We start from the raw sequence: 12,897 nt of genomic DNA on the forward strand, positions 1-12,897 counted from the left end.
AAAAATCTCTCGCGATAATGCATTAGCTATATGGGAATCCTGCCGGTACATCTATGAAGTCCGGAATATCCAACAAGTCCGAATTTTTGGAGTCCGAAAAATCTGTCGGCTACTGTACTTGTAATTTACATCGTATCTAGCTAAACGAAATGCGGTTTTGTTTGTGGATTTCACAGGGCCCACTGCGGCAGCCATCGTGCTGTTCTTCACTGTAGCAAGCCTAGAAAACCCGAGGAAGAGCTGCTCGTCTTTTCGTCTTTTCCACGCAGTGTTGCCTGCGCTCGCTCTGGTGGTTGCGGTACTTTCAAAGTTCCAGGTTCCAGTGACTTTAGCAGTGCCACGCACGGCGCCGACGCGGCGTCTGCCTTGCAAGGCGGCTCGACGGCAAAGTGCGGTTTCTGCCGAGGCTCGCGGCTTCAAGGTTAATTGGCGATTCATCGGCGGATGTTATCTACTCCGGAAACGCAGCTAGTAGCTTGTTTGAAGCGCAGCATGACGTGGTTATAATAACTGCGTGCCGCCAATGTGTCCCATCATTTCTGTTTCTGGATATTACCGATGACATCTGGGAAAACTAGCAATATACGAAATGATATCAATTTGTGTCTGTGTGTGTCGCATGCACACAAGTGCATTTTCTTCTCCACGAGATCTGCAATAGATGGAAATGTTCACGAAGCTTCTCGTGAGTACATAAGAATTATTCAGGTAGTTGAATGTAAATTGCAACTCGCTTTTTCGAAATACTTCAGGATGAGAAAAATCAGCTGCTCCAAGCTGCTCCAAAATGCCAAATTGCCTGCTCCAAAGTGCTCCAAAATGAAATTTCTGATGCTCCAAAAATTGCTCCAAATCATAAGTCCGCAGTAGCATCACTGATGATATGATTATGAGGCATGCTGTAGTGGGGGACTCCGGATTAATTTTGATCACCTTAGGTTCTTTCTTGTGCTCCCAATGCAAGGTACACATTAATTTTTGCATTTCGCCCCCATCGAAATGCGGCCGCCTTGGCTGGGATTTAATCTCGCACCCTCGTGCTTAGCAGCAGAATGCCAAAGCCACTATGCCATCACGACGGGTGCCTTAAACATCGCTTCTCCTTTCTTTACCTACAGCATACTTCACTACTCCATTTCATACACATCATGTAGAAAGGCTGGAGATAGAGAGACTTCGCTCACTGCTCACATTTGCAATAAAAAATAGTGTGTCACATACAAAAAACAAATGCATGTTTGTGTTATGTAATTCGATGTAAATTAAGTCTCGTACGCTTATTTCACAAAATGTGGCTTATTGTTACGTGTAGGGTGTCGCAGATATGACCCTATTTATCACAGTAAGAGTGAATTGACAGGTTTCTGTGACCAGTGGCCACAACGCACTGCTTGTGCTTGCGACAAAGACATAGTATGTTGCATACTGAAAGCACAAAGGTGCACAAATATGTGATTTGATGCAAGTTTACATCCATAAGCTGTGTTTGTAACATATGAAGTAGTTTTCCATAGAAAGCGTCGCAGATCAAAAGCAGCCGCACTGTGAAACGTGCAGAGTGAAACATCTGCAACAGCACTACTTGCACAGCTTACTTAGTGTTGCTAAGTATGAAGTAGAGTACAGTTAAACCTTGATGTAGCAAAATTTCGCTACATTGAAATCAGGCCTTCTATGTAAAGTACAGTTGCCGACCAATTCTGGTCGGTCTGGTTTGTCATCGGAAATTTCGGTCGCTATTATGCATTGGTTCTACAGAAGTTTTGTAAGTTGGTTTTTGTAGGTAGCAGTGCCAGAGGTAAGTGCGAGCAGCTCCGAAAAATCTGTCGGCTGCTTATATCTGAAACTTGTTGCAGGAGTAGCATACTCACCGAAAACACTTTTATTTACGGTAAAAGCATGTGTTAGTTCCAATTACTTTTGCTGGAAATTTGTTTGTTTCTTCAGTGAGTCGGGGATAGCTTTTATCTATTCAGATCATGGTGAGCGAGCTCTGTGGTATCCTGAAAGAAGCGGCGACATCCTTTTTCTTGCCAATTGAGATTGCTTTCAGGATACTAGCCTTGTCCTCCAACGAGAGGGTGTGGCATTTAGTACTAGCGCCTCTTTTTACCGCTACTCATGCTTGTTACTTGCCACACAGCGACAACAAAAACACCAAATTGGGTGCTGACGCAAGGCACGTGCAAAATATGGAACTATGCTGCGTAGAGTGCGCGGTATGATGCGCTGATACGTGTGCCTTCTAGTGCTTCTCATTAGCACAGCACTCGCCAGCTTATCAACTCCGACGTGTGGTGGCGCGATTTGAAAGGTGCATTCGCAGACAACCGCATGTAATTCAACCATTTGACAACTGGTGCCCGCAGTAGTTTCTATTTATTGCCTTGGTCTTCCTTTTCGGCATCAATGAAATTTCGTTATATTGAAATTGCGGATAAACACTCTTTGTTATATTGAGGTTAAAGAGACCTGGTGTTCTATGGACATGAAGTTATAAAAATTTAAATACTTTGTTATATTGAGGATTTTGTTATATTGAAGTTTGTTATGTCAAGGTTTAACTGTATAGGAGGTCATGCTTGCAGAATCAGGCTTGGCAAGTGTCACGAGGAAGTCACTAAGTCACTAGTAAGCAGGCACGTACCCAGGATTTTTTTTCGGGAGGGGGTTTTAACCGAAGGTAACATTTTTATGCAAATGAGGGGGGGGGGTTGTTCCTTAACTAGTACAAAGATGAACAGTGCCCACTGTTATCCATAAAAGTGCGTAAACCCGCACAAGAAAAATCAAATAAAGTGTATCTCACAGGTACACCTGTGAGATACACCTCTCCTATACTTGGCAAACAAGAAGCCGCATCAAATGGACTCGCGCAGGAAAGAAACGCAGGAAGGACACCGCCAAGAACAAGTAAACAAGCGAAAGTGCAAACAAAGATTTCTAGTAGCGTTTTTTAAATTAGCTCTGGAAGAATTATAAACATATATTTACGGAACAATCGCAGTTCTTTTGGATCCCTCGTTTACTGCTCTACCAAGTTAAGTGCCAAAAATGACTCGTACAGTTACTTGAGAAGTTGCATAACGATGCGTGGCCGCCAGTCCCATACAACCCTGTAGAAAGCTGGACGCTGCGGTTCTAGATGTACTGTGCCCACCTGGAAGGTTAGAAAAACACCCACATAAGAGCAGCAGAGAAGTGCCTACGTCAGGCGAGCCGACTGATAACTGTAGAAGCATCATTCAAAACACATGGAATCATTCTCCACTTTCGGCAGCATTTTCTCTTCCTTTTTAAATAAAAAGATTTTGATCCATAAATATTTTCACAAACAACTGTTAAATTCTTTAATTTCTGCTTTTCCTTCCTGTTTGACTGCTCCCTTGGCTCTCTCCCTTAGTGGATCGCTTAATTTCTAAACTCCTTGCGACTCTTGTTTTCCTTGCCAATTTTGCATGAAAAGTGCTGTACTCCATTTTTTAGCTGGGAGAATATCAGTCTGTTTCACGTCCTCTGTTCAATGTCCTTTCCCTTGACCCTATCAGCGATCCCTTCCACGCCTCGGCCATAATAATATACTACTGTACCAGCAGACCAGTGTTGGCCACCTAATAGCTGTCAAGTCTCAAGATTGATTTGGCGGCACTTTAGGAATGTGTGGGAGGAGTGCAGGTGTGGGGGGGGGAAGAGGAGGGGAGTATGCTCCTTAGGTTCGGGGGGGGGGGGGGTGCCCCCCCCCCTTCCTGGGTACATGCCTGCTAGTAGGTCATGCTTGGCAAGCACATCAGCTTGAGGAAGCCAGGTGGCAAAGTACTCAGCATCACATTGGTTTCGTGTACCAAACCCAAATTCTTTTTAAGCGATTTTAACTACTGACTTGTGTTTTTTGAGTACTGTTTTTACTCGCACCAAGCATACTTGTTTCTGACTTCTAATACTACTAGTAGCATTTGTAGCCTCAGACAATCGACTGGAAAGCTTTAAATGCATAATGTGTTGTTACATTGCTTCCATGTTTTTTGTTCCTGGCTCTTGTGGTCTTTCCTGTAGTACCATCGTCATTCCACTGCTTGTTGGTTAGGTGGCATCATCATGTGGGACGCGTTCAAACTCGTCTACTCTTTGTGCTTTTGACAGTGTGCCATTTGCTCACTACGATTGGGTATTACAAATAAACAAGTGTGATGCATAGATCATGTCTATAAAGCATTGCACTAATGTGTGGTATGAAAACATCTGAAAATTCAAATGAAAGCTTGCACCCACTTCTCAGACCAACTAGTTTCCCAAGTTGTAGCTCTTGCCTCCATGTCATGTGTCTTGTTATAGCTCACAAATAGCTGCCAATGATGTGAACAACTTGCAGATTCTCGAGATACCAGAGCATGCAAAACCACCACCGAAAATTTACCATGCTGGATGAAAGGAAAGAAAGAAAAAATGGATGCAGGGGACATCACTCACCTCCTTAAGCCATTGGCACGCACCATTTCATTTGCATAAATCTGCACTATTACTAAACCTTTCTTTTTTTTTAAGGTATTGTGGTAGAAAACTTCCTCAACCGCACTTCTAAGCATCCAGTGTATAACCAAAATATATGTTAGAGCCTGGTCAGGCATTTAGTATTAGCACATAACAGGTTAAACTCTGCAAATCTAGTTGTCAGTAGCTCCTTTCTTTAATTACTATCATTATCATTGGTGGCACCAAATGTGGTCACATTCTCTTTTCATGTTGTCGCCTTTTTCATGCTGCTCAGTTGCCTGGACATTAAGTTGTCATTAGCATAGTGCGTATTCTAGAATTAAGAGCTTGTCACAAAAGAGCGCGTAATCAAAGCGCGCGCCGAGTGTCGCGCAAGCCAGCGAAAGAACAGGCCGGTCCCGCGGCAACTTCAACAGAGGGGGAGAGCGCATACGCCTCAAGCAACCACGCTAACAACGGCGCCGAAACGTCTGGAACGAGGTTCGACGAAGCGACGTTAACCGGAGAGAGAGAGAGAGAGCACACGCGCGCGCCGAGACTCCTTTTCACCCGGCGAGCCGAGAGAGATAACAACAGCGTGAGCGTGCGTGAACAGCATGAGTCATCATCACCCCCCCCCCCCCCCCTCGAGAATGTTCCGAAAGCAGCGGTCGAAGGTACGAGAAAAGAGTAGAAGCTTCCCAAGCTTTGGCCGTGCTACGGAATCACAACTCCGATCGAATGTTCGAGAAGGACCGTCGACGGCTATATAAACGCCGTGCGAGCATTGTCAGTTAGGAATCCGGGAGTCCAGTGAAGAATTCAGGAGTTGAGTCCGCACCGGTGAAGTTATGTAACGTGAAGACCGAGCGTCTGCGGAAGAAGGGGATTCCCCGGCAAGCTAGTCAACGAGTTCATCGAGCGTCTGCATTTCCGGAAGAAGTTCCTTCTTCGAGATTTGCCCCCAAGTTACGCCGAGATCGTCTGACTCCAAGACCAACCAGCACGGTGAATACGATTGGACACTTAGTGTTCCTATTTATTTTGTACTTTACGTGTTGGACTCTTGTGCTTGTCGTTATTTTCTGTGATTGTTAATACCCATCTGATTTGTATTGTGTTGTGTCTAGCCTAAGTGTGCAAGTGTGTGTGTGTAACTGCCTTGTGTGAAGAATATATTTTGTTGTGTTTTGACAACTCTGGGCTCTGACTCGGTCTTTGGACAGCAACCGGCGTTCGCTGGCGCACCAGAGGGCCCACTCTTAATTGTCCTTGCTTTCGTGGGATTATTTTCGGAAGCTGATAATTCGGCTTTGGAATTTAGTCCGGCGTCTGCGCCTCGTTCACCGGGGTCTGTGACAATATTTCTGGCGTCCGCGACAGGACCTTTCTGGTGCAAATTGTGTGTCCATAGTAGGGAGAAAGAGCCTAGGGTCGTTTACATTGCTATTGTAAACGATTTTGAGTGTTGCACCACGTTTTGCTAACTTGTGTGCAGAGAGCAGTTCGATTGTTGAAATCTAGGCAGATATTTTTTGCACGCGGCTAGATTTTTGAAGGGCATTATGGATCTCGAGAAATTAGTTGCCCTTGGTGAGAAGATGGGTCTTTCCGGAGCGGAATTACGGAAGTGGGTTAGTCAGAAGGAAAAAGAATCTGTAGAAAGAGAGAAGCTAGCGGCCGAACGGGCCAAAGAGGAAAGAGAAGCTGAAATAGCTGAGAGAGAAAGACAGAGACAGCATGAGTTAGAACTCGAACGACTTCGATTGCAGCAGCGTACAGACGCTCCCGCCCAGGCAAGAGTCGATAGCACTGAAAGGGAAGAAACTAGCTTCCGTCTGAACCCAAGCAAACTGCTTGTGGCATTCGATGAAAGAAAAGATGATCTGGATGCCTATTTGCATAGATTTGAGACAGTTGCTAAAAGCCAGAATTGGCCAGAGGATCAATGGGCCACTGCGTTGAGTACGTGTTTGAGCGGTGAAGCACTTAGTGTGTACGGTAGGCTGACGCCAACCGATGCCTCTAATTATGGAAGGGTGAAGGCTGCTTTACTGAAAAGATTTAGGTTCACCGTAGAAGGCTTCCGAGATAAGTTTAGGACTGGAAAGCCCGCCGATGGCGAGACGGCCACGCAATTTGCTGCGCGGCTCAGTCACTATTTTGATAGGTGGACCGAACTTTCAGAGACTGCACAGGAGTACGGTGCGCTTAGAGAGCTTCTGATCAAGGAGCAATTCCTCATCAGTTGCCACCCGAGCCTGTCACTCTATCTGAAAGAAAGGAAAGCTAAAACGCTTCAAGATATGTTGGAATTGGCAGACCAATTTTTGGAAGCACAGGGAGGCACCAATCTCTCCAAGATCAGAAAAGAGGAGCCAGAGGATGCAAAGAAACCGGCATCCGATGAAAGGAGAAACCCTCCGAAGCCTGTTCCGAGGTGTTATCTTTGTAACCGACTAGGCCACCATGCTAGCAGTTGTCGGACCAACTTTACGCGCCCCAACGAGGTTAAATGTTTTAAATGTGGGCGAACGGGGCACAACGCCGATTCATGTCGCAACGGAGTGAAGGAAACTCCCCAAGCATCCTGTGTGTATGCCCCACCAAAACATCAAGAAGAAGACATAAACGACGGCTTTGTAGAACTTCGAGACGGAAAAAGAATTCCGGTCGTTAATGCGGTGATGACACAACGCCCAGAATTTCCCGATAAGGTAATGCCCGTACTTGCCGGAAAATTGGGAGACAAACAAATCACGGTGTTACGAGATTCCGGCACCAGCACAGTGATCGTGCGAAGGGACTTAGTACAAGACGAGGAGCTCACGGGCGAAACCACTTTAGTTTGCCTAGTCGATGGTACGGCTAGGAAGCTTCCTGAAGCCAAGATTGAGGTCGACACCCCCTATTACAGTGGGAATGTCACTGCGCTCTGCATGGACAGCCCACTGTACGACCTAATTCTAGGAAACGTTGAGGGAGTTCGCGCCCCAGACGATCCGAAACCTTTGGAAGAAGAATTGAAGATCGAAACATCGACGATTGAAGAGCCACACGGAAAACCATCAACATCTGACGAAAACACCGCGGCAGCTGTCACCCGAGCTCAAGCAAAGGCTCAGGCAAAACCGTCCCAGCTCCCTTCCAGACCCAATTCCGAAAATAAACCGACCGGGACCCATAACCACGCGAAACACTACTATAGAAAGACCAAGGACAGGAAGTTCAAATTTAAGAACCATTGACCATTAGTGTGTGGTGCAAAGTGTTGTGATGAGTGTGCTGTTTGTTTATGTATCATGTGTTTGTTTGTGTTCTGAAACTACCCTGTCGTAGCTTTGTATACTTTTTTGCTCATGTTATATTTCATATGATTGCCTTGTTACGCGAGATATGTATTTTTGTATAGTACAAGTGTAACTGTTACGTGAGAGATGTATTATTGTATAATATAAGTGTACTAGTTACACTAGCGATGTGTTATTGTGTAGTCCAAGCGTACTTGTGTGACTTGTGTTTGTACTCGATGTATCGCGAGTGATGTGTGATTTGTGGTGGACTGATTTATGGACTTACGGACTCTTGTGTAGTGGACTCTTGTGCGCGCTTCTTTTGTGGTTTCTTGAATATTATTGCATAATATTCTTAAAGTGGGGGGCAGTGTCACAAAAGAGCGCGTAATCAAAGCGCGCGCCGAGTGTCGCGCAAGCCAGCGAAAGAACAGGCCGGTCCCGCGGCAACTTCAACAGAGGGGGAGAGCGCATACGCCTCAAGCAACCACGCTAACAACGGCGCCGAAACGTCTGGAACGAGGTTCGACGAAGCGACGTTAACCGGAGAGAGAGAGAGAGAGCACACGCGCGCGCCGAGACTCCTTTTCACCCGGCGAGCCGAGAGAGATAACAACAGCGTGAGCGTGCGTGAACAGCATGAGTCATCATCACCCCCCCCCCCCCCCCCCCTCGAGAATGTTCCGAAAGCAGCGGTCGAAGGTACGAGAAAAGAGTAGAAGCTTCCCAAGCTTTGGCCGTGCTACGGAATCACAACTCCGATCGAATGTTCGAGAAGGACCGTCGACGGCTATATAAACGCCGTGCGAGCATTGTCAGTTAGGAATCCGGGAGTCCAGTGAAGAATTCAGGAGTTGAGTCCGCACCGGTGAAGTTATGTAACGTGAAGACCGAGCGTCTGCGGAAGAAGGGGATTCCCCGGCAAGCTAGTCAACGAGTTCATCGAGCGTCTGCATTTCCGGAAGAAGTTCCTTCTTCGAGATTTGCCCCCAAGTTACGCCGAGATCGTCTGACTCCAAGACCAACCAGCACGGTGAATACGATTGGACACTTAGTGTTCCTATTTATTTTGTACTTTACGTGTTGGACTCTTGTGCTTGTCGTTATTTTCTGTGATTGTTAATACCCATCTGATTTGTATTGTGTTGTGTCTAGCCTAAGTGTGCAAGTGTGTGTGTGTAACTGCCTTGTGTGAAGAATATATTTTGTTGTGTTTTGACAACTCTGGGCTCTGACTCGGTCTTTGGACAGCAACCGGCGTTCGCTGGCGCACCAGAGGGCCCACTCTTAATTGTCCTTGCTTTCGTGGGATTATTTTCGGAAGCTGATAATTCGGCTTTGGAATTTAGTCCGGCGTCTGCGCCTCGTTCACCGGGGTCTGTGACAGAGCTTTGTTTACAATACAGCTTCCACATGACCTTTTCCTTGTACTTTTTAGAAGAAGTACTTGGTATTTCTTTTATATGTGAAGCTAGTTCTTTCTGCCATAATATATAGAATCAATTCAATTACAAAACTCATTTATTTGAACATCCCTATAAAAATAATTTGTATGGCATGAGTTATCAAGCATAGTTGCAGGATGTGATGTGATCGTAAGTCAGTATCCTGCATATGAAATTCTGCTCTCGCCGTAATTTCTGATGGCACTCTTCAATCATGCTTTCGAGGGCAAATGCAGCATACCATCACATGTTATTGTGAATGAGTCAGAGTTCATCATTCAAATTAGTTTAAGTATTTTAAGCCCATTTTGCACCTTTCTGCTGAGACAACCAAAGGTAACTATGCATGGATGTCAACTGTAGGTGTTTTTTGTCAAAGTAGTTGTTCTAAAATGTTTCTCTTAATGTGCCTCTTAGAGTAGTGTTCGTGATTTTTCATTGCGCTATTTTTTTTCCTTTCTTTTTTTTTTTACAGGTTGTGACATCAGATGATGGTGTCTTCACAGTTACAATCGGGGCATCAAAGGAAAAAACACCAGCAGAACCCATGTGCCAAGAAGCAACAACTTCAGAGGCACCCAAGGATGCCTTTGCACCAGTTCCTCGTATGGGCAGCTGCATGGCCATCAAGCATGGGATCCTCTACTTGTATGGAGGGATGTTTGAAGACAATCATCGGCAGTTTACACTTTCTGACATGTATGCACTAGACCTGCGCAAGTTGGATAATTGGAAAGTGCTTGTACCATTGGATCCACAAGCACAGGAATGGCTTGGGTCTGATGACTCTGATTCTGACTCTGAAGAGATGGAGATAGATGAAGATGACGAGGATGATGAAGACAGTGAGGAAGGTGCATGTGCTCCATCTGACTCATGAAGAAATAATTGTTTTGGATTTCTGTCTGGTACATATAAATAAATTTATAGTACAGACAAGTATTCAGTCTTCAAGAATATAGTGAACTTGTGATTCAATGTTTACCTTAGGTTATTAAACCTCATGGTTGTGAGTTGTATAGACTTAATTCTTCTATAAGTTACGCTGTTACAGTTGAAGTAGTAGTAGTGCGCCAGTATGATTTTTATGAAAGCAGCTGTGTGGAAAGAAAAAGGAATAGCATAAGTTGACTTACTCCTGTATTCAGAAATGCATCTTAACTTGAAGCCCATGCTTGTCATGATATAAATTGCACCTGGCATGAACGTGCCCAAAACACTCATTGCGTTTCCCTTGGTGCGTTCATGACAGGCGTCATTTAAATCAAGTCAGGCGTGGGCTTCTATTTAAGATGCATTTCTGAATACGGGGGTTAGAGCCTCCTAGTTTAAACAAAATGCATCCGCTTGTATGAAAAATTGTCGAAGAAGTTAAAACTCAAAAACACTTATTTTGGTGCTTTGGCTTTTCCAATTATGCCTTACAGTGTCTTCAGTGCAATGCTACCGCTATGGCTACATGCATATCAGTGCGGAGAATCACTGCACGTCCATTTCTGGATATCCCACCATGGATGACATAAGGATATTGCACATGGACTTCTTTAGGATATCTTACCACGGACCAGGCGCGTAGCCAGGGCCCCCCCCCCCCCCCCCCGAAATTTTTTCGTGCCGGCATGCACCGCCGACCAAAACTACCACCGACGCCGGGAATAATAATAATAATAATAATAATAATAATAATAATAATAATAATAATAATTTATTTCCCATGAAAATAATTACAATGTGGGGTTCTTGATAAAACGTTGCACGCTGGCACCTTGACCAGCCCAAAAACCCATCAAAGGCAACAAAGGGTGTCGGGTGCTCACATGTGAGTAAACAGATTGGAAGGTGTCAATTTACAAAAAAAAATGTGTATACGAGACAGGTAGTAATACACTTTAACAATTAGAAAAACTAGTAGTCTGCATTAACAAGGAAATATTGAATTTATACATGAGCATTATAGATTACATAAAGAAAGTCTTATTATACAAAAACAGGCAGAAAAATAGCGAAAAAAAACCTAACATAGCACTATATTCAGGGCAGTATAAACTAAAGCAAATAAAGGGGGGAAAAGTCATGCAGTATTGCATATGAACAAACTCATTAAACAACAAGGATTAGTTTGACTGAAAGTAGTTGTGCAGGCTGCATAAAGACAGAAGGTCTATTTCTCGTAAGGCGAGGTTATTGAGTAAAGTCGGAAGTGTATGTCGAAGCATTTGTTGACCATAATTTGTTCTTGAGTGCGGAATGTTCCATTGTTCAGGTGTCCTTGTGTCATAGGCTGCGACATGTTCGTGTAGGCGAGTTATGTTCAATCATTCTGCATTCTGTCTACAATGTCTTTTTCACGCTCGAAAGACATTTCGGCACGAACATTGCGAACTCGGGCTGGATTCATGGCTCCTGGGGTGGATTTCATGGCACCTGGGGTCACGTAACGTAAGGAGCCCCATCCGAGCACGAACTTTCAATGGCTTTCCGATAGCGTGCGGGCGCGTTGCGGCATCTCGCAGCGGCTGCGGAATCTACGGAGCGCATGGATTTCAATTCCGAAACTGTATGGGTGTAACGTTCTCATAAACTTTTGACACGAAAGGTGCACTGACATTTCCAAAGGTGTGCTTTAAAAGATTTTCAATTCTGGAACTTTATGGGGTTAATCCTGTTATAAACTTTGACCAACATGCGTGCACTGGAGCCCTCGTGTCCAAGCCGTTCCAGAAATGAAAGCACGTGTTCGCAATCTTCCACACGCACGAAAATACTAAATATTAACGTGACTGTGAGCTAGCAGCTGATAATTTTCTCCAAACATTTTCAGGACGCATGCCCAATGTGATCGATCAGCTGGACCAGGGCAGGCAAAGTAAAATTTGAGAAAACAGAAGAAAGTAAATAGCCTATTATTGAGGATATTCTTTTTGCGGGTGACAAGGTCTGGCTCTCCGTGGCCACAGGGACCGTGATCCTATGGATTTAAGCATAGGTTCGCTGAAAATACAGGTATTTTCAGAGCGCTTCTTCGCATGCGAGCTTATTGGGGAGATACATATCTGAAGAACCATTTGGAAAGTTGCCCCAGTAATGCGTCGTATTTAAGCCCAGATGCACAAAACCAAATTATAGAAATTTGTGGTGAAATTATCAAAGAAAGCCAAGTTGCAAAAGCAGGCTGCTTCTCCATACGTCCTGACGAAACGACGGACATCGCCGGAATCGAACAGCCTACTGTTTGTGCAAGGTACCTAAACAATAGCAGCGTTTACATGAATGCGACAGAATGCGACAGTAGCGCATCACATTTCCTAGCGCATCACGTGTAATGCGATGCGCTAGCGTTTACATGTAGCGCATCACCCCTGGTGCGCTGGTGGCGGCACACGCACACTGAACACAAAGCAGCGCTTGCAGACGCTTCCGGCGTCACGCCACGAAGCAGTTCGGCGAGCGCCCAGCAGATCCACAGCAAATTGTATTTCCTATAATTCCTAATGCGCTGTAATCGCGTTTACATGCATTGCGAAAGTCGACTTACGCGTCTCAATCCACCCCTGCCTGACGCATTAATGCGACGCGCTTTCCTAGCGCATTATCCCCGTTTACATGGATGCGATGCACTAGAAAATTAATGTGATGCGATGCGATGCGCCAGTTGTCGCGTTCATGTAAACGCGGCTAAGGATGAAAAC

At 45.0% G+C, this 12,897-nt stretch overlaps 1 protein-coding gene across 2 annotated transcripts in view; it reads left to right on the top strand.

Annotated features, from left to right (window-relative positions):
* Positions 1 to 10,134, top strand: part of LOC119436124 (kelch domain-containing protein 4-like) — a 50,872-nt gene extending 40,738 nt beyond the window's left edge. For both annotated transcript variants that reach the window (XM_037702882.2, XM_037702884.2), the window contains exon 8: positions 9,684 to 10,134. In XM_037702882.2, coding sequence (XP_037558810.1) covers positions 9,684 to 10,088 — 405 coding nt within the window. In that variant the 3' untranslated portion in view covers positions 10,089 to 10,134. The remainder of the gene's footprint in view (positions 1 to 9,683) is intronic.
* Positions 10,135 to 12,897: the final 2,763 nt, after the last annotated feature.

This window comes from Dermacentor silvarum, chromosome 1, assembly GCF_013339745.2.
Source record: "Dermacentor silvarum isolate Dsil-2018 chromosome 1, BIME_Dsil_1.4, whole genome shotgun sequence".
NCBI classification, from domain to species: Eukaryota; Metazoa; Arthropoda; class Arachnida; order Ixodida; family Ixodidae; genus Dermacentor; species Dermacentor silvarum.